Source organism: Aulostomus chinensis, chromosome 20, assembly GCF_037954235.1.
Source record: "Aulostomus chinensis isolate RoL2024-O1b breed Wild chromosome 20, RoL_Achi_v1.0, whole genome shotgun sequence".
Classification (NCBI taxonomy): domain Eukaryota; kingdom Metazoa; phylum Chordata; class Actinopteri; order Syngnathiformes; family Aulostomidae; genus Aulostomus; species Aulostomus chinensis.
In genome coordinates, this window is record NC_141339.1 from 5190471 (window position 1) to 5217504 (window position 27034).

Below are 27034 nucleotides of genomic sequence, written 5' to 3' on the forward strand. Positions count from 1 at the left end.
CCCTGTCACCTTTGTTATTTTATCTTTTTCAATGAAACAAAAAGGCTACTCGTACTGTCCAACCCATAACAAACTGAATATTAAGACATTTGAATATACCCTCAAATAAGAGCACAGAAGTTTTTGAGCCTTTTTAAGTTTTTTCCTTACACATTATATCAGTAACTTGAGCATGGAGTGTTCATCCATTATTATTTAGCTGGCCTCAAGAGGCAAAACAACAAAACAGGACTTCTACCACTTCTTTGCGCTCTCTCTGCACCTTGTATGTGTGTGTACACACACACACACACACACACACACACACACACACACACACACACACACACATATATATATATAATACATATTCCCAATGTCATATACACAGTAGAACTAGCTCACTCATGTTCTTGCTTTCTGTGCTCCCTCTGCACCTTGTTTGTACCACACACAAACACACTCAAATATTTATTTTTGCAATCGAATTGATGTCTTTTTTTTTTTTTTAACAAAATACTTGCTGACAGCCTGAGAATACACACTTCACTTCACTGATCTGCACCAGAGTGTTTCCAGACTATACATGACATCCTGAACATGAGTGTAGGTTGAGACGAGGTTAGTGTCCCATTTTGTCTGCAGCTTGTCTGTGAAACACAATCCAGCTGGTTGAGCCTGCAAATATTAACACTTCCCACTGTGGTGAATACATTGACTTGAATGGATTCTTCTTATTTCTTGCATTTTAGTTGTAACTGGTATATATTATAGGTACAAAGATCATATATTTAGTCTTAGGTATGATTAGAAATGGCTTATGAGCTTTGAAAAAATATTACATTCTTCTGTAATTGAGTCACAATTGTTACAGCGAGTGATGAACTCCAGCTTTAGGAAATGCAAAATGTTTGCTGTGTAATTTTTAGGGATGCACTGTATTGGCTTTTTTGCCAATATCTGATATGCTTATATCTAAAACTGAAGTGCCTGATGTTGATATTCACCTACTTACACATTAACATATATAAATAATAGGAATGCACCGATTGCCCAGCAAGGGACTGGAATCTGCTGGTTTTCTAAGCTTGACCGACCCTGACCAGTGACCAGACGGTCACTGTCATGGTGAATCTATTTTTGACAAACAGCTCGTCAATCTGCACAGAGCCGATCAAGCCAGACAGGAAACGTCCATATGAATGGTACAGTATAGCTGGTCAATTTTCAAAATAAAATGCCATGTGTCGGCTTCCAATTGCAAAAACGACCTGAAAAGGACACAATATAAACAAGTACATTATTTGCAGGTTATAGAAACACATAAATCAAGATACAACCACCAAATCAACAGAATCTGAGCAACTCAACAAAACTGTGTGTAGTACGGACATGATTGGTGTTGCAGCCAGAACACAGTGTGGAAGTTCTTTACTGTGAGTAATAAGGATATAAAGCTTGCAGTTTGTAATAAAACTCCATTACACAGATGAACCTGCCCAGTTTGAGGAGCATTAGCCAGTAGCCTCTCCTGTCCTTCATTGACTGCTGCATTCAACTGCTTTTTCTCCCATAAGTAAAAGATATGTTATACACAGCTGGATAAACAGCAACTAATTTCAGAAGAATTTTATTTGTATTGATTTAGAATTGTTTCAGTAAGAAAAGATCCAGTAATGCCATGCAATTTGGTGGATACTGTAAGAGTAGTATTCTCTGTACATATGAAAACAAAAGTTGCCATTGAATAAAAGTAGATTTTTATGTTTTTATATTCTGCCAAGTATAATTCTTAGAAAATTGGCAGAAATTGGTATCGACAAGTCACACCAACAACAACAACAAAAATCAGAACATTTAATCGGCCAAGAAAAGTTCAATTGATGCATCTGTTATCCATTATGGGTCTTGGGGGGGCTGGAGCGTATCCCAACTGACATTGGGTAAGAAGCGGGGTTCACCCTGGACAGGTCGCCAGGAGCAAGTTGGGGTTCAGTGTCTTGCTCACATATACTTTGACATGGTCACCAAGGGAAGTGAGGATCGAACCAGCAACCCTTCGGTTGCTAGACAGCCACTCTACCTCTGAGCCATGCTGCCTCTCACAGTTGATGCATCTCTACTGAACACATTTCTTTTATTCTCAGTTTGCTCCGATATTAAACTGATTATCTGGATTTTAGACTGTTTGTTACACAAAACATTTGAAGATATCACTTTGGTCTTTAGAAAACTACGCAAGGTTCCTGCCAAATAATTGTCTGCAGGCTTTTATGTGGAAGAGCTACAGTGTTCTGCAGCCTTTATCATAATGTTAGTAACTGCAAACATTATTGCACATAAAGATAGATGAAGATTTACAAGCATATTTCCTGCTTTTTTTTTTTTTTTTTTTTAGGATGGATACAGCAGGCTGTTGCCTTATCACTGGCCTGCTTATCCTGTGGGCAGGTTCTGGCCCCACATCCCCTCTGACTCCCTCCAACTTTTCCTCACAGACACACCACAGAAAGCTTGTCTTATTCTGTGCTGTTTGTAAATGCCATACAGGGGCTGTTCTGTCCTTCATCATTTCTCCCACAGTCTGCTTATAGTCTTTCATCTCTCAGGTTTTTGTGCTCACTAATGATGGGAAAGGGCTTTGATCTAGTGCTCTATCAGTAACAGTGTGGGCCTCAGGCTCTCATACTCCCATGCTCCCATGCTGTCTTACTCTGAAAACATATTGTCAGGGTGTGGTAGACAAGGGAGTCCACCCAGCTGAAAAGCCAGTGTTTGTTGTGGTTAAACTTTGCCAAGGGTAACTACCTCTGAAATGTTTTCAGCAGTTGTGGTCTATTAAATTAGACCCTACGTTTGGTGATGTTTTGAAATATTTTTCATCTTGGCAATATAACCACTTGAGCTCCAGGGGAAGAAACGGTAACACACTGTATATAATGTTGTAAAAGTGGACTCTCCTACAGAGGAAGGGATGCTTTGCACTATCTTCCAGGTGTCCATAGTCTCTTGTTGTATGGAATTTATTTTGTAGTTTCTATGGTCCGTCCTACCAATCCATGGAAAATCCTCTTGAATATATAGAAGGAGGCGCTCAGTACCGGGATATCCCTGAGTGCTCCTCCTCTCTGTGTTGCCCTGGGCTCTGGCGTGTATGTGAATGTTTTGGCTGCTGTCCGTGGATTAGGCCTGACCAGTGCTGGCTTCCTCCTAGGCACACCTGTTGGTGCCAGTCTGGTGTTGTGTTGTGTCCCTCTTGTCCAAAGCAGTTCCGTCCAATGCAGGCAGGCACCGACACAGCTGATCACAACCTGCGTTCTCTGAACCACCAAACATGGGCCAGTTGTGGGTGTGTGGCAAAGGGCCGTACATGTGTTTAGCTGTCCCATACAACAGCAGAAAGTTCAAGGGTTTATTAAAATTTTGTCTAAATGTAACTTGTGGTTGAGTGGTTAGAGCGTATGTCATATACGCAGCCGACCCTGGTTCGAATCCCGGCCAGAGGTCCTTTGCTGGATGTTGCCCCCCCCCCCCCCCCCCCTTCCTCTCTGTCTACTGGCAACAAAGGCGTCTATGCTGAAAACATTCTAAAAAAAAAAAAAAAAACTTATACAGCAATATATTACTAAATTGCCATGTAACTTATGAAGCAATATAGTGCTCAATAGCCATCTTAACCAGGATCTGGGCTTTCTATCGTATTTTCATACGGCTGCTGCACATATAAAGTCCAATATCCAGGAAAGGTGTAAAAGGGAGACTTGGGCTGATGTTATCACGTCATTGTGGCTTATTCTGTTCCATGTTGGCTATTCATGATGAGAAGGCTTGACCAGGTCAAGCCACTGTTAAGTCATTTGCAGAAGTGCACATTCACAGCTTTCTTCAATAGACCGTAAGATTGATAACAGATGTACCGATGAACCTAAGAAATCTCTGGGAGTGGAATCAGTGGTGGGTAAAAGAGTGAAATGGCAATAATGTTTATTTGCACCCAGTCAGGGTTTCATGTTAATACAAATGAATCGATTCAGAACCGATACTTTTTTTTCCCACAAGCATTTCACCAATATATTTTTTTCTGGTAAAATTAGACTCGTTACACCTCTCTGAAAGTTCTTTGGAAGTTTGCTTTTTTCCCCCTAAATATCTGTTTTCTTAAAATTGTTGTCACTTGCACTATCACCTAATACATCTATGTCCTCTTGCTTGTTGTACCATATCACTTAGTTTTGAAGACTTAAGTTTTACAAAATTTGGGGAAAGTTTTAATTGAGAAAAAAACTTAGAGGTGATCATACATAAATGTTACTTGCAGTTTATAAAATTATTAAAGAGGGAAAAGTTTTGCTTTCAAATCTATTTTTTGATTGCAGTGTGGAAAGACTCATAATTATTTTGTTTTATTACATTATAAAGAAATTAATTAATCGATAGAGTATAAGAATTGCAATATTTACCACTAATACCGCTAATAAATTAGTTGCAAAAGCAGTTACAGTACAGGATAGTACATTAGTGGTATTTTAATTCAGGCTTATAAAACATGATATTGGAGTTACTACAAACAGTGATTGAAGTAAGGGCTAGCTGAACAGATGAGGCATCAGGAGGGACAAAGCTGGGTTGTTAGCCTGGTCTGGAGCAGGCTAACAGCACAGAATACAAAATCTCATTGTTAACTTTTGTGCGGGGCCTGCTTTCAATCACCTGACTGCTTAAGCCAGCCAGGATAACTTGAAAATCCTAGGTTAATCCATTATCAAAGCTTAGTGCAATAGCCGCTGGTCGGTTGTAATTGAGCTTATCTAAGACAACACAAGTCAATTTACTTTCCAGCAACTTAAAAAACAGTGAACATTATTTTACCTTGTTATTAGGCCATGGGAACTGTGTACAGTAGTAACATGTCATGGAGAGAACATGCAAAGTCCATTTAAAAAAAAAAGAGAGAGACCAGGGCCCTTGGTGACAGTCCTAACCACTTAGTCACCGTGCCAATTTAGTTGTCACTGCTGCTCCTTAAACCAGTATATCTATTTTTTTTTCACTTCTTTGTATTGCAAAGGAAGGAATCACCAGCTGCTAGCTGTTGACAATCTAAAAAATGCAATTGAAGTAATATTGTGAAGTAGTTATACAGTATTTCATAGGAATTAAATTAACACTCAACAGCAACAGCATTAAAGAATCAGGAGAACTTTTCTTGTTGTGGTAACAATGGTGCTGTTTGTTAGATTAGGTTAACTCAGAACTCTGAAATATTATAAATACACTATCTTTCCTTGAAACATCTTAACAAGTTATAATGTGATCTTGTCAGTGGTGCCCCAACAAATGGGAGACCAATAGCACTGTCTTAGGCTACTTAGTTTTTCATAAGTACAGGGGATATTAGATAGATTTGTATTACAAGTCAATTACTCTGATCTGGGTGAAAAGGGTTACTCGTTGTGGAAGACAAGTATGACGAGTATGTTTTGAGAGGGCTCGATTAAGACCGAATGGCATCTAAGCAGCAGAGGAGTCACATGACTTGGCTGCTATTTGTCTTTTGGTTGGCCTCAAGGTGGGGAATGATACTCCTAACAGCTGCGGGAAGCATTTCCGGCTGAGGGTTTTCTCCTCAATCAGCCACATGGAGGTCCAGCAGTGCATCGAAGCGGCAAGCAGGGGTGCATTAATAACCATTCCTCCACCACCAACACATATTTTGAGCATAAATTCTTGCATGAAGCCTTCTCAGAATCATGATAAGGCAAGTCTGAAACGTTGTTTATCCCTCCCCTTCTTGGAAATATCTGAAACCAGCCTGATTTCAATAAAAAGCAATTTCATTTGAAGAATCAGTAAAATTGACTTTAAATCTGTGAATAGACAGCGCCTATTTGGTTTCATCAGTATTTTGTATTCAGGAATTGTGCGTGGCACTCAACCGCAGCATAAAAAAGAACAACACATTGGAAATGTTGTTTAAAAAGCCCTTATAGACGCCTTTCTCTCTGTGTTAGGACCCCATAACTTCACGTTGGTGGAATTATCTGATGGAATGAGCTGACCAAAGACAGAAGTGCTGCTAATGTCCTGCTGTCTGTGTGCTTCAAAGAGCATGATGACATACAGTAAGTGCATTTCGTAAGGCAATAAAGGGTGAAGATTTGGCTGCTGCATACTTGGCATGTCATCGCTAAGCGCCTGAGTGCAAGTCATCTCATTGTGTTCAATTGCCTAGCAGTGAGTGTTGAGAGACAATGCTGCCACCCAAGCTCTAGCTGCAGTCAACCGGAAGAGCACCATTTTGAGTGCCAGACCAACTGAGTCTGAGAGGGGAAGTGGATAAAAAGGCCTTTTCTTAGTAGCTCACATTTTGGTGCCCTTTGTTACAGTGCGCAGAGCTGATTGAACAATAGACAGTTATTATCATCTAGCTTGAATAGGATTTGCAGTGTAAATGCAATACATTTATTAAGAAAGTGATTAAAAAAAAAAGAAATTTCTGTCTGGTATCAAATCAAAATACAATTGAAGTACAGGCTTGCAGCTTTTCTGTGCAGACAACTCTCTGAGGTCTGGCGACCATCAGTTGTGCTAAGTAAGAGCCAGATGAAAACCAGCTTTTTTAAAAAAAAACACAAAAACAAATGTATGCTGTACAGTTTCATCATCTGAAGAACTTTTTTGTTAAGCAGGAAGTATTGGGTGTGATATCGGACAGAGATGTAATGCTCTGTTTGCACGTCTGTATTGCACCACTGAGAAAAAGGTGTGTGTCTCTGTCTGTGAGTGTGTGTGTGTGTGTGTGTGTGTGTGTGTGTGTGTGTGTGTGTGTGTGTGTGCGTGCGTGTGTGTGTGTGTGTGTGTGAGAGAGAGAGAGAGAGAGACTTCCTCTTGAGGGATGAGCTGTGGAATGGGATTGACAGTTATGTCTGGTATTTATGGCTTTTTGTACGGAGCTTTGTTATCTCAAGGGCAGGGCACAGAAGACTGTTGGGTACAAGACTACAAACAAGGTATTCAGTCTCCTCTTATGAAGATTACTCAACATTTAAGTTCACATACAGACTTTCAACAGTCAGAATGCTGCACAATTTTTACATGTGGTTCTATGATTTACATTTCAAATATTGACAATTATAATGAAAAGCAGTACTGAAGAAGATTACTTGTACAGGTTCTCCTCACTTTTTTATTAGTGCATAAGTCCTGAAGTCATTATTTGTTTTATGTGATTTGATTTGCCAGGTGCAGAAATTATATGAATGTAATCTGTAATTGTGAAACATGGAGAGGAGGAATCTGCTGTCATGCAAATGTCAGTAAAGCTGAGGGGCCTTTAAAACTCCTGACAGAAAATCTCAAAAGCCTGTGGATATAACCTCTGGAGCTAACAGGTAAAGTTTTGGGGCTTCGGATGAAGTTGATGGATATCCGAGCCATGACTTCCACTTTTGTATACCAGTGAAAGTTTACAATCCAATTAGTAACTTGAGAAGCAAGAAAGAGTTGAGAGACAATGTATACAACTGGATCATTTTACAAGCTATTTATGAATGCAGATAAACTAAAACCTATCAGTCCCTGGCCAAGTGTGGGTGAATTTGCGCAACCAACCAGCCGTGGTGTTGGAAAAAGTAAGGAAAAAATAAATATATACTTTTCAAATGGACTCATGCAGCAGAATTTATTTATGATTTTAATGAATAGGATTTGATAGTTATTTTTTTAATACCCTGGGATGCTGTATTTCTTCCCCAACCCCACCTCAGTTTATTGTCGTCTGTTTCCTGATCTGACAAAGTTAGCAGGTATGTTGTTATGAGCAGCGTATGGAGAGGCCTTTCATTTCAGCAAATTTTGAATGAATAAAAGTGTTGCACCAGGTAAATGTTGTTCATTCTTCACTTCACATCTCAGCTGGTTCGAAGCGAAGTAAAATCTGGTCAACTTCAGTTCTAGTGAAGAGTGTGGAAACTCCAGCTTATAAACCTATGTGGGAGTGGTCAGTGCTATTGTGGTGGAAACGACCCTCCCGAGACTCACCTGGCCTTCCCAAACGACAGTCGTTGTGCGGTGTCAGGGAGTTTCAGGGGTGGTCGTTAGGGAGTTTCACCGAGCCAGCACAGCCCATTAGCATCTGAGTGGTCGGTGAAACTCCCTAACGACCACCCCTGAAACTCCCTGACACCGCACAACGACTGTCGTTTGGGGAGGCCAGGTGAGTCTCGGGAGGGTCGTTTCCACCACAATAGCACTGACCACTCCCACAAAGGTTTATAAGCTGGAGTTTCCACACTCTTCACTAGAACTGAAGAAGCCTCTCGGATGAGAGGTGAAACGTCTTCAAGATAAACTTACGTCCAGTTGACCAGATTTTACTTTTGTTCGATCTACGATGACCTGGATGAATGAGAACCTACACAGACATTTCAGCTGGTATTTTGTTGTTTTTGGTAGCAGCCAGCAGGTTCACTCTCATGTCTATGAGTCACTGTATGACTGGTTGTGGGAAGACATGAGAGCTCCTGCACACAGGGCAGTTGCAGTGATCAGTGAAAATGGAGCTTAATTCCTCTGTGGAATCACTGCCCAAAACGAAGTGCCTTTGTTTGCCTAAAGGCCTGGCTCCCTGGTACATGTCAGGAACGTCCATCTTCTCTGACCATGTTAGCTCTTTAACTGTCATTTATGTAATCCAGCCTTCATGTATCTTTATTTATAATATAAATACTGAAATACTGTAGACATAGAGGTAGCATAGCATGTCATAGTGACCTTTGTGGATATTTCGACAGAATGACTACTTGCACCTGACTGAGAGACATCTGTAAGTAAAGGCGGTGTTCCACTGAAGAGCCTCTGTTTTCTCATACATCCTCTGTGTTTGTGACTCAGAAGCAAAACACAGTGGCGTTATAATTACTCCTTGACAGCTGGTGAATGGGAACTGTGGGCAAGCACATGAAGGCATGGTTTAGCTGTTTTAGTGTTGCACAGCTAGTTGCCTAACTTTCTGGCAAAGTCAACAGACGTACCTTCTATAACTGAAATCTACCAACTGTCAGCAGGTCAATTTAAGTTTTGAAGGAGGCTTTAGAAATGGATTTATTTTTAAACACCATAGACAACCCTACGATATCATCCATCCATCAATTTTCTTCCGCTTATCCTGTTATCATTGTCATATAGGTTGACATTAGAATGATCCCCTGTAGTGGATTTTCTTCTTATTTACAGACTGTTATTGGGTCAGAGTTGATTCAGAGCATACACAAATGAAAAATTATAACTCACTCACATGCAAAAAACACCCAACAACAACGACTAAAGCTGTTGTTGAGGCTGTTCAAATATACCACATCTATCAGACAGGCAGTGTTGAGAGTAATAAATAACAATACATGGAGCAGAATTTCCATTCTGTTCTTTGTCTAGCCTGAGCCCTGCATTGTGCTCAAACATGCGTCCAGATCTGCCTGAGATACAAATATAAAGGTTTTACATTTGTTTATCGTCTCCCATTGGTCCTTTCTTTTTCTCACAGTCAAACACAAACCTGGACTCAATCTTCCTCTTTCATTGCACGCTATCGTCATCAACGAAGATGACATGAAGCCACACCTCTTCAGCCTAATTTGTACACGGATGTGACCACTGAATTTTACCATCTGTGATGCAACACACACAAATACACACATGCATGTCCAGTCTATGTATGAGCCTAACATAATATTTTTCCTGCAACTGTTTGGAGTTGTGACTTTTTTTTTTTTTTTTTTTGTGCTGTCGTCTGAAACCAATTCTGTCTGTGCCACATAAGAACAGAAGTCTCAGCCCCAGTTTTGACTTGTATTGGGTGGGTAAAATTTCAACCCTCCTCCTAGGCCGAGGCAGTGTTTGAAAGACTACCCACACTACTTTAAATGGATGGTTACTGTTTGTCAAAGTTTTGCCTCCTTCCAACACACTATCCCAATAAGGTGTGGAAGTAAGGTATACAATCACACTTGGGACATTGTTGTGTTGCTGAATGTTTTATGATTGGAAAAATTGCTCCATCATGTAACCTATCTTTCCTGAGAGTTGGTTTGTAAATGTTACGTTTATAGATTATACTGTACCTGCTCAGTGGGAGTGTGTTGTGTGTTGGGACTTGTCAGCTTGCATTTATGTTTCCACTTTGTGAGAAAAATCTGCTGAGTTATTTATTTATACTTGCTAAGTTTGCTTTGTAGATTGCTCACCTTCTTTAATTAAAACTTTTTCATATAAGCCAAACAAAAAGGCTTTTCATGATGTTTCTATTTTAAGCTCAGGCTGCGGTCCTGACATAATGCCTAAGGAAAGCAAAGAAGGGGTGGAAGGTCCTCATTAACATCTGCTGTTGTGCAGAGTTAGAGGATTATTGCACCGCCTCTCATCAAACATTGTGAATCTTGATTATGTATTGATGAAAAGGATGTTGAACACATGGAGTGAGAGGCCACTGATTGCTGTCCCAAAATATTTCATCAATTATATGTTTAGCTGATTGTCAGTCTGCCTATTTATTTGGGTATGACTAAGTCATTTCTCATTTACACTTAACTGCATCCAAGAGTCAATTTGCGGTATACCGGTTTCACTGTATACCACAGTTTGAAAAAGTCACGGCATCAAAACCACCAGGACATGAGTGACTGCACCGAAGAAAAGCAATATTAACTAATGATGACGTAACATTATACTTCAACAGTGCCATGGTTAACATAGCAAAGTTGATGTTAGTTGGCCGATGCTCGGATGGAGGTGAGGCAGATGCTGTATTTATTTGGAACAAGGTTTAGCTTATCCTAGCGTTACTAAATTCAGATTTAGAAAACTTTATCCTCATTGGGGGGCAATTAAGGGGGCAGAGAGCGGTATAGTTGGTTATATAAGTTACACAACACCAACATACATTAAGTGAGGAAATGCAGTGGAACGGTCTGTGCATCCCAGAGTAAGTAGCAGTTACCTTGTAAAGTGCATAATAGAACTGGTGAGGTGGCCGGGGCTGAGGTGCTTTGTGTTACTTTTTGGCAATAAACCGACGAGTAAGTTACAGTTTGTTGTATGGGGGCAGCAACAGCAGCTTTTGACGAATGACTCACCCAAATGGCCAGTGGAAGAAATGCTTATTTACTGCTCTGCCACATTCCGACTGCGACACTATTTGCCTCCATATTCTATGTAGCGGAAATTTCCACCAGCAGTGTGTCAGACATGTCACGTTTTGTCCGTCTGGTTTTATAAACTTGCTCGGATTCTGTTGATGTGGTTGTCCCATGGTTTCTGTGTTTAGGATTTGTGGTGGCATTCTGTCCTTTTCTTTCCCCCGCGTGTTTTTCTGTGTATAGTGTGTCAACATTGAAACAATTGTTATTTGTGTCCAGTGCCCACCTGATTTTACAAAACAGTCATTAATGAAATAATTCATTCAGTCATTTGATAAATTGTGTACCATAACCTGAATAACTGATAATTCTTCCTTTAGGATAAGCCTACAAGAGATGCTTAAAATCATGGTCATGGATTATCTGATTTTAATGTAATTTTCAGTCTGTAACTCAAACAATGTGCTAATATATTATCGACAAGACACTTTTATTTGACATTAAATCTGCCTGTTTTTCATACCAAGAAGAAGACACAGCCCTGTGAAGATAAGTTTGTTTATGTGGTTGTGGATTGTTTACCGTCTAGTCATCTATTTCCACAAGCAGAGGTGAATCATTGGTCTGTTATTATGAAGAGTTCTTTTCTCATTCTCTGTTGAGTGTTAGCAACTTACTGAAATTATTTGCCTCATACTTATACATCATAAGTATGTTAATTGCTAGAATTATACTCATTACCAGTTCACTTTTGTTGCACATTGGATGACAATAATAATATTTATTCAAATCAAAATAATCTGACTTGATCACTTGAGATATTCACAGTAAGATACTTCAATTAAAGGATTATCGCAAGTTGTGTAATTGTGTTTCAAAACACTCAAAAATAGATGTTACAAATGTTATAAGAGGTGGGAAATTAATCAACATTAATAAACAAAGATATATAACCGCACATACATTTCTGAGACCGACGGGATTACTTATTACACTTTTACAATAATTAAACTGACAACTTTTTATGAATGTTGTTTACATTCTAAATATAAAAAGTTTGTCAAATAAATTCCCAATTCAGTTAACAAAATACAAGTGAAACTGTGGCACCTGAGAATGTTTTATTTGCTTCCAAGGATTGAAGACAGTTGATTGTAATTTTGAAGCTAAAGCAAGCTTATCATTTATCTTCTTAGCTCATTCCATAGAAGAGGTAGTTACCAACAGAAATTTTGTGCAGGAGTCTTGGAAAGAGTGTAGCATGAAAAAGCCCTACAATATACTTATGAGAAGCTAAACCTGCAGCAAGTATCTGAAAGCTTCACCTACATGCCACCTCTAATTACCCTCACAGACCTTCATTATTTACAGTGTTCACGAAACAAAAACAAAAGATATTACATGTGGCTGGATATAGATCCAAGGAGGAAGGTGCTCATCCGTGTTTCTCAGACCTCCCAGTTTCATTGAGAGGGGTTTGTCAACTGGTGCCCTTGCCTGCTTCCAATCAGCCACCAGCTGCAGGCTGTGGTGCTGAAGAATTTTTGATTTCCTGCACACACTCCCTCACCACCACCACTGTATACACACACACACACACACACACACACACACACACACACGCACACACACACACACACACACACAATAGTCCTCCAACTCCTGTTTTCAAAAGTAGGCAACTCAAAGCCAAGCAGGCTGTCTTGCAAAGCTAATCCCAGCTTTATGTGCAGTGCACTGTGAGGCACAGTTGAGTGCAATTTGGGTTCTGCACATAAAATGTGGTTTGTTTCTGTTCTGGAGATGTGTGGAACAATAGAGCTGCCTCATACTGTATGGAGCTCCGTGCAGGCCTAATAAATATGTGCTCTACCATTGCTGTATTGTCATTAATGTGATTCGTTAAAGGAAACAGAATAACTGCACAAGAAATGTTTGTCTCATTAATATGGTAAAAAAAAAAAAAAAATCATTCAAAACACATAAAATGGAAATAGGATTTATGTCAGTTTGGCCTGACCTTTCAAGATGAGCTTTCAAGATGTTTTAAGACAATCTTGTTGAAGCTGTGCAACTGTCTCAAGTTTCCATTGATGACACACTTTATCTTGGTTTATATTTGGGTGACTTGTGACATTAATATGGTGGGAAATAACTTTGATTCAGTCTCTTACACCTTTTTGTGATGACTTTAAAAGTTCTTTTGTTAAGACTAGTCTCCTTGGTAAAGTTTCCATGCAAGCCTGCATATCCCTATAGTCTTGAGGAAAGCAAGGTAAAGCCTTCAGAGTCACTGAATCAGAATGTAATGAAAAAACAAAACAAATCAAATTGCATTCTTTAACACATTTAGAGGTCCAACTGAAATTTTGTTGCTCAATTGCGGCAAAACTTCTTTTCAAGATTGTTTTGGTCAATATTGAGATCATGATGTTTTGTTTTTCTTTTAACATGAGTACACGTCAACTTTGAAAACATCATGCTTACTTGCTTTTTGTTGTCTTTGTCGGACTCCTTGTAACCGATGGGTTTCCAAACATCTGAATTGGTTTTATCGTTCTTGTAGAGCAAGGCACTCTTTCCATCATCTTGGCTCAAGCTGAACTTAACATGCCACAGCCTGACAGTGGGTTTGGGCTTTTAGGGAGGGGTGAAAGCGCACCACTGAGAGGGAGAGGGGGTTGCTGGCTTTTAACACAAGAAAAAAAAAAGCTGTGAAATATCAAAAAATGGAATGCGATATGATAATCACTTTTATGTCTATCTATTTTTTTTCCCCAAATCCCAAATTTTAATGTAAGAATAAAATAAAGTTTACCACCCAGTCCTAGCTGAAACTGGACCACCGTGCAGCCTTGAAAAATCCTTAATATTATTTGGTCCCATTAAGTGTTATTCTTTTAATCTAATTTCTCTATGCAAACCTCACTTTTATCTTTATCTTTAGGAACACTCAATGTAAATAGTGACTGGGCATTGTTCAGTTTACTCAGTTCATTGGTCACTCAGGTGCCACATTGCTCTTTGAGGTGTAGATGTGAGATATGTTTCCTGTTTGGGAAATAATTTATTAAAATCAAGACCTCATGCACATGATTGGATTATGATTCCTGTAAAAAAAAAAAAAAAAAATTCTGTTGTGAATGTGTCTTTTGAATGTCTATGTGTGTGTGTGTGTGTGTGTGTATGTGTATGTATATGAATATATATATGTGTATGTATATGAATATATATATATATGTATATACACACACATATGTGTGTGTATGTATGTGTGTGTGTGTATATATATATATATATATATATATATATATATATACTATATGATATATACACACACACACTAGTGTATTTGCACATTGTTTCCCCTGTGTGGAAGGCTTGGGTTCCTGCCAGCAGCCCTCAGTGGTGTCCACTGCCAATTAGTCCCTTTTATTTATTTAAATTTTGCTCAACAAAGACGCAGCAGTTTGACATTCCATTCAGTGCTGCTGCTTTGCTTTTTCAAGTCTGAGAGGATGTTTCTGATTAAGATCAGAAGGGATTGGCTGTGTATTTCTACCATTTCCAGGGAAGAACTGTTGCTGGACGATTTTGTTTGACAAGATTAGCACAGTCTCAGACAGTCTACATCAGAGTGTGCAGTCTTTGTTTGCTGAAGGTAGAACAGAATGACTGTGAATTGAGTGGAATTTTTGTTGTTCCCTTTATTGTGCAGCCTTTTATTTGGCATACGCAGGTTCTGGGTGGGTTATAGCACCAGCCACAACATCGAATGCTGGGCTGATATTTCTGCTGAAGGCTTTTGTTGATTATTTGTCCTCATTTTATTTGGACTTTAATTGAATTGGACATTTTTAGGCACTTTCGCTTTGGCACAGTGAATGAGCCTATTGATGGAGAATGGCAAGCCCACTACCTCCAGAAATGAGTGTGTGGCTGTGGGTCAATGCTTTGGCACACTGAATAGCAGCATCAGCAATAGAAGCTTTGTCTCTATCTCTGCTGGCAGTGCAGCACTGCCCGAGGGTCTGCTCCACCAGCGCCCCCAGGGACAGCAAGGATTAATTGGGCACACACACACACACACACACACACACACACACACACACACACACACACACACACACACACACACGGCTGTAGGCCTGTAATTATGAACAGCAAAGGAAAAGGTGTGCATTTTTGTTTTGTTTTGTTTTGTGAACTCTGGGAATAATCTAACCACACTCTTGACCCGTAACTGGGTCAACCGCCAAGTAGTGAATCTTTCCCTCAATATTTAAGCTCTGCCTCCTTAGCAGAGACTGTATGGTGGACTGTTGGTCTCTGGCACTGCTGTCACCTCTTGGCATGTAAATTAAACAGGTTATTGTAAACTGATAATATATTAAGCTTCACAGTTTGTGTGTGACTTCATTCTTTGTTGACTTTATTAGCTTGATATGGTGGAGGAGATGGAAAATGCTTTTCTGGAAACCGTAAGTTTTGCTCTAAACATGTAATCCGAGATATGGCAAACTGTTTTCCTCTGGTTTGCATTTAGAGGCTCTGCATGCTGTGTTTTGTGGGTTGTGTGTGTCTTTTTTAATGTACACACATAATGAATTCCACAGTCTGGTGGCATAATTGTAAAACTTTCCATTTCCTTGCAAAGAAAAAGACAAAGGAAAGCATTGACTGATGGTTGGTTTTAGGGCCTTGTCTAACAGACAACTTTGACATTTTATTATCTGAATGCTGGGGCATTTTCTGTTTCTTACAGAGCTTGAGTGAGGAGACTTGTGTAAATACATGATGAAACTTGCACACGCGATGGCATCCACCTTGGTCACCAGTTTTGTTAAATCTCTGAGGAAACCATGCCCTGAGGTTACACAAGAACTCTATAAATCAGTTACCTCTTAAGATTCATTGCTCAGACCTCTCTGAGTTTAGGCTCCCCCTTGTAGCTGGCTGCCTTCTATTTACTGTAACAGGAAAAAATCCTCCTGTTATCAGCTACAGACTGTTGTTCTGCAAGTTGATTTCATACTTCTCAGTTATTCCTCACGTATCCTCAAAACTTATATAAGATGGACGTGCAGCAACTCTGCTTAGTACTTTGTCTTCTTTGCTGAAATAAGAGTACAGTTTGCTAAGTAAATGTGTTCATTAATACATTTGTTGATGGGTTATTTCAGGCATCAGAAAGAAATACCCTTTAGTCTGAAGTATTATTCAGAATGTTAAGAGAATTCTATTGTGGTTCTCCACACAGTATTGCACTGCATTGATCAGCAGAGCAGGCTTTGCTTCATGTGTCACAGTGTTTTGAATGGCATATCCGAACCTCCCACAGGAAGATGTTTTTGAAAGAGTGCGGTCAGAGGAGAAGTGTGGGATAACACAAGGCATAGCTGTCATGCATTTACACTTCAAGTTTTCATGACTGTTCCGTTCCACATGTCTCTTTACTGTGTGTTCAAGCCCCCAGAAGTAGTGGGATAATGTTTGGATTGTGTAGCTTGTAGCTTGGGGTTTGCATGATTGAATCTCTGAGCTAGATGTTTAAAAACTGGAACTGGGTCTTCTAGCAGTGTACAAAACTGTTCTAGTTCTTTCAGCTCAACTTCCTTTCCTGTATAGTAGTGCACAAAAGATTGAAATAAGAAAAAATATGTTCTTCCTGCTGGAGATAATACATGCTGAACAATCAAAGATCAAGGTATGAGTCAAATAAGACATATATTTTTATATGTAGCACGGATAAATAAGATATGTATTACCATAACTGTTATCAATGAACATCATAATAAAAAGGAAATAGAATTATTATAAAAGATACACAGTTGTCAGAAAACACTAGATGAGTCACTTAGCTTTCATACAGGACCAAACAACATTTGAAGTATACCTGAGAGTTGCAAGTATTGTTTGTTTTTGGTGCACCTTTGGATGGATGATATCCTCTGACATAACTGACTGACAGACTTACTGAATGTTTGTGTAGTAGACTGCTGCATCTGGACTGTTATTCTTTATTCTGCAGGAGACTTCCCCTGGGCTAGATTATAGACGGTCTTCGTTTGGGTTAGTGAATTGGTCAGGACACTTACATGTACACTTTACTTGCTTGTTTGATTAGGCTATTTGATTGGACTACTGTTGTTGTCACAGTGTACAAATGAACAAAGAATTGATTTAGTCACTGAAATAAAGTCTGCCTCTGGAAAGGTAGGTGGTGGTATGGCCCCTTAAAGCTGGTGGCAGTCGTACTTTCTTCCAATTCAACTTTTTTCATCACATTCTAAATCAAGTTAATCAATGGCATGGCTTACAAATGGCAGACTTAAATTTCAAAGACTTTTAAAGAAAAACAGACAACTACTTAAGATGAGACAACATCAAATTTGCCTATTACCCAGAAATGCCTTGTTTTTGCCATAGATTCCCCCACCATGATGATCCTCACAGTAGGCTGTTTGTATTCTGAGTTAAACACCACGGTAAATCCTACAGAACACAGGCAGAATGACAAGCCGATTAAGGGTTGATTGAAGTGTATACATGCCCAAGTAAATTGACTCCCAACTACATAATCTTGGTGTGTATGGCTGACTTTGAGAAATTTAATTTGGCACAATTTATGTTGGACTAACATGCTTACATTTATTTTAAAACTCCAGTCTGTCAGTCAGTCAGACTTAGGGCTGAGCAACACATCAACTATTTATTTTCATTTCACAGATTTTTAATGGTAATTTTGACCCCCCAGTTTTTGGTTCAGAAGAACCGTTTTGTTGAATTCTGAGAGATGTTTCTAATATTTCTTTCACCCCGTCAACTTCTGTTAGGTTAGACTAGATATTACATGCACCTCAATATAATGAATGAATGGTTGTGGTGATTGCATTTTTCCAAAGTGCCTCTACTGTTGAATGTGTTTTTGGTGTGAAAAATGGACACTAAACATCTATCATCTTACTATACGCCCCTGATAGCTTTTGGTCTTTGGACAGCTCCAGTCGACTTACGATTCAGGAAAAAATGCCTCCGATTAATGAGCAACAGGTAGAGGCAATCATGATGTTGCTCTGTAGGTGTCTTTGCTTCAGTGTCAGGAAAACAGAAGTGATTGACATGAGTCAGTTTTTCTACAGAGCTGCCGAACGTAGAGCTTAACCGCTTGTTATTTGGAGATTTTCTTCTAGACTACTATTATCCTACTTCTGTTCTTAATAAGTGAATGTTGATGTTAAGATCATTCTCAGTAGTCAGTCAGAGGTTGCTTCCTCCCTCCGCTACTTTTTTTAATTATTATTTTTGCGTAGTTCTGTGGGGAGAAGGACTTTCGAGATGAATGCAGTCTATTTTGAATGAGGATCTCTAAAGTTTTTGTTTTGAAAGCTCAAACACATAATGAAACAGACAACCTCAAATGTCTGATGGATGTCTGCAGTAGACCACATTTGCTCCTTCCCTACCACTTGGACCTGCTAACTGCCTCACAGAATGTTAACAAAACACAGACTTTTCTAGCTCACATGACAATGTGACGCTGCCCCTCTGAATATGGACCAGATAGAGTGAGAGGTTTCTGTGTTTATCTTAACATTTCCAGACTTTTTAAAGAATCTTTCTTTCTTTTCTGTATCTTTATGAATTCAGATGTTCAAGATGAAGGTGGTTTGTTGCCATGACTGATGCCCCACTGTGCTGAACCGAACGAGCAGTCCTGACAGGCAACATACGAATGGCCCAGGGAAGCCAACAGATTGACATTCAGGTTTTGCATGACCTGCGCCAGAAGTTCCCTGAAGTCCCAGAGGGTGTTGTCTCCCAGTGTGTTTTGCAGGTAAGGTGTTTTAAACCTCTTACTCAAGTATAGTTGAAGTCATCATATAATATCTAAGTGCTGACAGAGCAATAAATACGTCCACAATATTACCATCTTGAGGAATGTCAGCTAGCCTGGTGAGACCAACTGCCTCTTGCAAGCTCAAGAGTTTGAGCCCTTCAGTTACATCTGGATCCCCTCCCACATAAAACTACTTTGAGGAATTAGAAAGTAATCGACAAATCAGAACTGTGTTCTAACTGCTCTTCTGCCACCCAACAGTAACTGAGCTCCCTTCTGGTTCTCTGGCCAAACAGATCAAGTAAGAAATGGCGTCTCTTAAAGCAACAAGAGGTTCACAAGTTAGTAGAATACACAGCAGTAAGTGGAGGATGCTCAAATGGGGTTTCTCTGCCAAAAGGGACATTTTCCCCATTTTTCTGACTGGATTTGGCATGCGATGGCGTTACATGTTTCGTTACACTGATTGGCTGAAGGGGCTTGCCTGTTGAAGCAAGTACTCCGCCTCCTCATTGTGATTTCTTTATTGGAGGGATTCCAGACATAGCTGCAGAGCTTTTTTTTTTTTTTTTTTAGCTTTCTTGATACCAGTGGTTTCACTAAGAAATTGTTTTTTTTCTCACTGTTTTGTTTACCAGTGCAACAAATAAACCAGTGTATTGCCATAAATTAATATAACTTGTCCTGTGCGACTCAACCCATTAATTTTGTCACTATATTTGTTTGCAATGCATTATGTATTGTTCAGTGTTTCTCTACATCTTTAAGAAATCTCATCTAAAGTTCTAATTTTGGCTAATTAGGGTTTTCTTTGTCTCTGTCTCTCCCTCAGAATAACAACAATTTAGACGCCTGCTGTGAATACTTGTCCCAGGTCAGTCCAGGCTACCTGTACAGTGAAGAAGGAAACATTAGCTTTTCTGACGAACCTAGCTTCTCGAGGCTCCCTAATCACATGACCCAGCTGAACCTGGGCCTGCAGTCTCAGAATGTGCATGTGGCCCCAGTGCGTGACGGCCTAAGAATGAATGGCAGCCGAACTCTGGCCCATAGCCTGAGCGACGGGCCCCTCCAGACAGGCCAGGCCCCAAACAGTGACTTCTTTCAGCAGGAGCCTCAGTCAGCCCCAGTGCAAGTGCCCACCAGTCTCAATGTGTTTGGTATAATGGAGCCCACACGCAAACCGCGGCCTCCCCAGCACCTTGGACTCTACCCTCTGGGAGTCAAAGGAACAACCATGGGTCCCCAGCAAACTCTACGCTTCAACCCAATTACCGTGACACTTGCCCCCAACATCCAGACAGGCCGCAACACCCCTACTTCTTTGCACATACATGGCGGGCCTCAGTCAGGTCTAAGCAGTCCACAGGGTAACTCTATCTACATCCGGCCCTATGTAAGTCAATGTGGTACGACTCGGCAGAACCAGCAGCAAGGAGGCAGGGCCCAGTACAGTCCCACATCCCAGCCCCAGCAGCAGATCTACCAGATCTCACATCCCTCCTCCTTGTCTGGCTCATGGTCAGGGCCTCAGCAGGCCTCTTCCTCACATACCTCACAGCATCAGACACAGGGCCACCAGACCTCTCATGTCTATATGCCAATCAGCTCCCCCACGAATTCCCAGGCACCTTCCATCCTTCCCTCTGGAAGTCTGGCTTCTTCCTCTGGTGTCTCCTCTTCTTCCTCTTCATCATCCTCCTCTGCTGTCATGCCCACCTCCCTATCTACCATCAGCCAGTACAACATCCAGAACATCTCCACGGGCCCACGGAAAAATCAGATAGAGATCAAACTTGAATCTCCTCAGAGGAGCAACTCCACAACAACAACAGCCGTGCTGCGAACAAGTAGCGGATCCCGTTCATCCTCCACCCCATCCTCCTGCCCTTCCTCTTCCTCCTCTTCAACTGGAGTTGCTACTGTCCCCACCACCCCTCTCTCCATTGGAGGTTCGGGTCTGAGCCGCAGCCAGCCCACTGTTTACATCTCTGCCAGCCCGCCTACTGCTGCTACCACTCCCTCTGAGGAGGCTGTCATGGCCTCAGCCGGCTCCCGCTCCCAACCCACGTTTTACATTTCTGCTAATGCCTCCAGTGATGACAGTGGGGGTAGGAACCCTCCTACAGTCTACATCTCAGCCAACACTCCCTTGCAGGGGCCCTCAGGGGCCAGGAACATGGGGGGCCAAGTGAGCATGGGTCCCGCCTATATCCATCACCATCCACCAAAGTCCCGTGCCTCTGTGGGAGGCGGCGGCACGGCTTCCTCTCCACGTGTGGTGGTGACTCAGCCCAATACCAAATACACTTTTAAAATCACTGTGTCCCCTAATAAGCCCCCAGCGGTGTCCCCAGGCGTAGTGTCCCCTACTTTTGAGCCTAACAACCTCCTCAGCCTACCCCCAGACCATCACTTCGTGGAGCCAGACCCCCTCCATCTCTCAGACCCACTGTCGCCACACAGGGAGAGGCCAAGTGAACCTCGCAGACTCAGCATGGGCTCTGACGATGCAGCATACACACAAGGTGAGCAAAGTTAAGCTTCATCACTGTGAACATATTCACACCAGAGGGAACATGATGGGAAACAATGTCAAAGGAAAAACATTTTTAGAGAAAGTAAATATTTAAGGTTCATACTAAGTAGTAAGTAATCTATTAACTATTTTTAAAAGGAAACATTTCCTGTTTGTAATATTTTTGTAACAGTGCTTGATCATACACAGAGGGGCGACATGCCACAGTGGTAGAGTGTCCATCTAGCAACTGAAGGGTCACTGGTTCGATCCTCATTCCCCGGTGACATCTCAAAGTATCCTTGAGCAAGATACTGAACTCCTAATTGCTCCTGATGGCCCTGCGATGGACCCTTCCAGGGTGAACCCTGCCTCTCGCCTAATGTAAGCTGGGATAGGCTCCAGCCCCCCCACCCGCGACCCTTAATGGATAAGTGATATAGAAAGTGGAGGGATGGATGATCATACACAACACAGAAACACAACACAAAGTCTGCCGTCAGACTTGAAGCCATTATCTGCAGATATTTTGACAGATGTCAGGTCAAATGTTAATGCCTGGAATAAAGACAACAACAGACAAAAATATTCAAAAGTTGTTTTTCCTAAATCCTTTGTCTTTTTGAAGCCGTTGATGTACCATAAATTGGTTATATAGACGTGTGTTTAAGAAGTTTTATATCTTCCAGCCATTTTGTACATAGTGATGAAAAGACCTATTTTTAGACCCATTCAACAATAAATGGTAGGTCTTAAATGTTGTTGTTTTTTTGCTTCCTGCCAAGAAGGTTATTCTACTCTTAGATCTGCTGTGACTCTCAAAATCTCTTTCCATAACACTGACTCCAACTGTGAACACTTGTTATCGTTTAGTTTTTAGTCAGCGTGGAACCACTAATCTGCGCGTCCGTCTCCATAAGGTAGCTGAAAGCAAAGGTGACTCGCTGAGTGAGGGCTGGCGGGATGACGCTAGTGTGAGTCGTCCACACTAAGTCCTGTTTGCTTCGACGGCCCCTGAGACCAGCAGATTCTGTAGCATGAGTCAAAGAGTGTCAGAGCGCACAAGTGTTTCCTTTTTTGGGCTTTTGACTATATTACGTGTGAGTCACTGGCTGTTGCTCTCGTAGTGCAGTGACTACCACCAAGAGGGGCTTCACATAGAGCGTGCTGACTGTGATCCTGACCCTCTGTTTTCCTGCTTTTATCTGCTTTGGCTCAAAAAAATGTGTTCTGATCCCTAGTCATTGTTCTTGGCTGGGACACGTTCAAAGCTGTAACAGATAAATTCACACCGCAATTTTTACAGTGACCACATGACTGTAAAATGTCAACAGGAACGTGTTATCAGTGACCCTCCTGCCAGGACTGTTTGGCAGGAAAATGGCATGACTGCAGCGACGTGAATTTGTTGAAGAAACTGTTCTTACTGGCTGTTGAAAAGCCTCTTTCAAAAACCAGCACAACGATGAGTTGCTTCTGTTAAATTTGCTGTTTTCCTGACCAAAGAATTCGGGGTGTAAATCACAAATACCGTCATGAGATGCCATGGAGACAACATTTACATTTATACCAGAATGTCTGCACGATACAGATTCAATTTCATTTTGATTTCCTGTGAGAAAAAAAACAAACATAAACATAAAATGAAATGAAAAAAAAAATTTTTTTTTTGGAAAGATGAAAGATTACTATTGAGCTGCAGGAAAAGTAAAGCCTCAGTTCCATTGTAATGTTGGCCATTGAATAGATATATTGTTACAGATCAGTCAAATGGAATAATGCGGGTCTCTCTCATTTGAATTAAAGAGTAAGGTTCTAGACCTGCTCTTTGTGTAAAGTGCCATGAGATGACTTTTGTTACGATTTGGCGCTATATAAAGATTGATTGATTGGTTGGTTGAATAATACTTTGTTCTCCACTGAGGTGAAAATTTGTCTTTGATTCACCAAATGCATAAAAGAACAGGGAAGCAGGCTTTTATTTTATTAAACTTGTGAGGGTTTATAATTGAATTTATTAAGCGGAAGGTGTACCGGATCATTCAGTGAAGATTTAATTTCAGTTATCACCTCCCTAAATTCCTGAATTGCAAAAACAGCAATTTAAAAGTAGGCGTAGCAGATATAAAATGAAGCACCGTTCAGCAACTGTGTGCGCTGCATGTCAGATTGCACAATGTTCTCAGAACAACTGCCAGCTTTTGTCAGTTTGGCAGTTCTAGGAAGAGACAGATAATCTGTAAGAGGAGTTCTTATGAAGTTCAGAGTCATTGATTTGGTTGAGTTTAGAAGAAAGCAATGTTTATGGTTTAATACATCTCAAAGTCTGTCTCCTAATAAGTAGTTGCTTATATCATATGTAGATAGAGACATAAAACTACTTTATTACTCTGAACATTGCAAAACTGGCGCAAGCACAATTTAAGTTAAAAAAACCAAACTGAAAGCGTACAAGGTCAAATCTACATAGACTAAAAACGCTACTCTTGTGAGAACAGTAATCATATGCGGGGGTGAAAGTCAAGTTGATGGAAAACACATTTACATTCCGATTGTTACTACAGAGCTCCCACTGTGTGATCCATAGTAAGTCAGCAGGCAGCAGCTCAAGGACATATTGGCAGGTCAGATTCATGTTGGTTCTGTCACAGGAGGTATAATGACATTATTCTGCCTGCCGCAAGCTTTCATTGGGAAGTGACACGTTTGTGTGTCAGAGGAGAGAGAGTTTGTTTATCATTGAATGTCTGTATAGGATGTGTTTCAACCTGTAAACGGATGCAGAACCTGTAATGAATTGTGAGAAATATCCTGTCAAGGCTTGAACAAATAAACTGCATTTTTCTGGATCAAATAGGGTTGTCACAACAACTGTATTTGCAATTTTAAGTGAAAACTTTGGTACATTTTTTTCTGTACTAACTTGTTACAGAGTGCAGACTCCTATATCAAATGGAATTGCATTGCAAATTCTAAAGTATCATCATGGTGCCTAAAGGAATGTAGACAGGAGTGCATTTTTGGTTTTACATCGTTCATAGTAAACACACAATGTACGACAGCAGAATTTGCCTGCAGGTGACTGGTAGACAGGAGTGAATAATCTAAGGCCTGATGTAGCCTGTCTCCTGACAAAGGTTTGCATGCACAGCGAATTTATATTCAGAGCTGGTTGAACTGGTGTGTGCAGAGGACATTAGGACTCATTCATGAAATGTTCTTCTGCACAAATTTGCTCTTACAGATTACAACCCTCAATTTAGTCTTCCAGAAACCTGAGGGCTATTTGTCAGGCCTTGCTCCTGGCATTTATTGTGAACCTCTTGTAAATATGAATGTCTTTACCAGCCTGGGTGCATGCCAGTTACAAGAAGTACACAATAGATTCAGCGACAAGAAGTTCCAAATCGCGATCAGGCTTTGCTCCCTGTCTGCAAGGCTACAACCGTCTTGAAGTCTGTAGGAACATTTCATGAATGAGGCCCGTTATGAGCTGTATCTGAGAATCTTTTTATATATTCACAGTAATGGGTTTTGTTTCTTTTTCTTGATGCTATCAACATTTTCCATTTTAGTCTGCAGGTTTTTTTTTTATTTATTACAATGGTTATTTTAAACCATTATTTTTCAAGTTATTGTATTTCTTTCCCTCAGCAGATTATAAATCAGACTTGATCTAAATCAATGAAGATAGTGCCAAGGAATCTGTGTCTGACTCCTCTCCTCCCTCTGTGTGGTTCTATTTCTCTTTCAGCATTGTTGGTCCATCAGAAAGCCCGCATGGAGAGGCTGTGGCATGAGCTGGAACTGAAGAAGAAGAAGCTGGAGAAGCTAAAAGAGGAGGTCAATGAGATGGAGAATGACCTGACCAGGAGGCGGCTTGAGAGATCCAACTCTGCCTCCCAAATTCCTTCTGTAAGCTTAGTTCGCTGATTTAACAGATCGAAATGTGTGCATTGTGCGTGTTTCACTGCCTTTTTTTCCCATTTGTTTGTGAATCTATTTTGCCTTGATTTGATTGTAACATCTCATATGTAGACCGGGAATATAAAGAGAACTATAAAGAGAGAGAGAGGAGATTATGTTTGAATTGATGTACCTTGTTCAAAGAGACTCAACAATTCCCTGCGAGCATTTCTGCATGAGTGGCCATGAAAAACTTCCTTTTTTACATCTAGAAACATCGAGCAGGAGTTTGTATATGGGTGGCCATCTGCCTCGACTGGTTGGGGTGAAATAGAGCAGGAAAGACAGGGAAAACGGAGGCAAAAAGAGAGAAAATACAACCACTAATGGTAATGGTATTGGCTACAATCCAGTTTTCAGTTTTACAAAATTTTACGAGCAGTAATTTTGAGCGACACGACACATTTCCCAGCTGTACAGAATGTAGACAAATTGAGTAAAATATCAAGGGACTATCAAACAGTCCTCATGTGCAGATCAGTGTGCATCAATGTGACGGTATTTGCAGATAACTGAAAAATCAGAGAGAACTGCAAACGTGGCTGTCGTGGTTGTTACTGAAAGATAAACTGCTGATCGGGCAAAACAAAAGGATCTGGGTCACATTCTGGGTTCTGCTTTAAGCACATTGTTGCTCGCTCCTACTCCCTGAAACCATGCGGATTCCTGTTCCGAGTTTCCAAGCACACTCTTTGTGACAGATTTATTTCAGCGTTGATTCTGAAATTTTGCGGTAACCTCTGCAGCTTCTTTCAGAGAAGACTCACCAGCAGTGTAAGGGAGAGTTGAAGTAAAGCATCCACTCTGGTGAGCGTGTGCTGAACAAACAAGGGAACCATGTCAAAATAGGAGAACAAGTCTGCACATTTAGGGATCGTTTGGTATTCTACTGTCTTTTTGCATTCTTTGGATTTCAGGAATAAGCTCTGTGTGACAATGATCAATCATGTTTATTGCTTCTTTGATAATGTGTTTGTTAGTGATAGTGATAGTGTTTGAAACTGGACTTTATTTCGACTGGCCAGCAGATGTTGACCCAATCCGCATGGGTCTACTTGTACTTACTGTTTGTTATCCTGATGAGTATCTGAGTTATTATCACCTAGATAAATACAGGAGGAGTGACTTTCTCAATATGACTGTTTTTCTTTTTTAAGAGTTAAAGAGAAACATGAAATGAGCAGATTGATGCAGCTGAGAGTTGTTTGAAAGTCTCCAGTTCTGATGAAGCACTCTTTGGTTCATCAGCTGTTTTTGTCGGTCCCTCACACTTGAACAGCTCAGTGGTGTTGTTTACAGAGCACTGCTGACAAAGAGGCACGATGTCTAACTTTTTGCTGTCCGATGGCTAACAAACTGATACCAATCTGTGTCAATCTGTCAGATCGAGGAGATGAAGCAGCTGCGATGCAAAAACAGGCTACTGCAAATCGACATCGACTGCCTTACCAAAGAGATTGATCTCCTACAAACAAGAGGTAGGACTCCCATATATCAGACTCAATATTCCTGTTTGTTGGCATCATACCGTTCGGTGTGTGTGTGTGTCAGACTTGTGTAATAATAAGTCATTTAGTGAGAGAGGTCAAATGTGATCCG

At 40.6% G+C, this 27034-nt stretch overlaps 1 protein-coding gene across 4 annotated transcripts in view; it reads left to right on the top strand.

Moving 5' to 3' along the window:
• The window catches only part of tab2 (TGF-beta activated kinase 1 (MAP3K7) binding protein 2), a 44369-nt gene that overhangs the window by 12604 nt on the left and 4731 nt on the right, over window positions 1–27034 (top strand). For 3 of the 4 annotated variants that reach the window (XM_086190144.1, XM_086190145.1, XM_086190142.1), the window contains exons 2-5: window positions 18762–18948; window positions 19784–21479; window positions 25224–25384; window positions 26820–26913. In XM_086190144.1, coding sequence (XP_086046270.1) covers window positions 18847–18948; window positions 19784–21479; window positions 25224–25384; window positions 26820–26913 — 2053 coding nt within the window. In that variant the 5' untranslated portion in view covers window positions 18762–18846. Of the gene's footprint in view, window positions 1–5990; window positions 6102–18761; window positions 18949–19783; window positions 21480–25223; window positions 25385–26819; window positions 26914–27034 lie in introns of all 4 variants that reach the window. The other variant, XM_086190143.1, reaches the window with a different exon arrangement.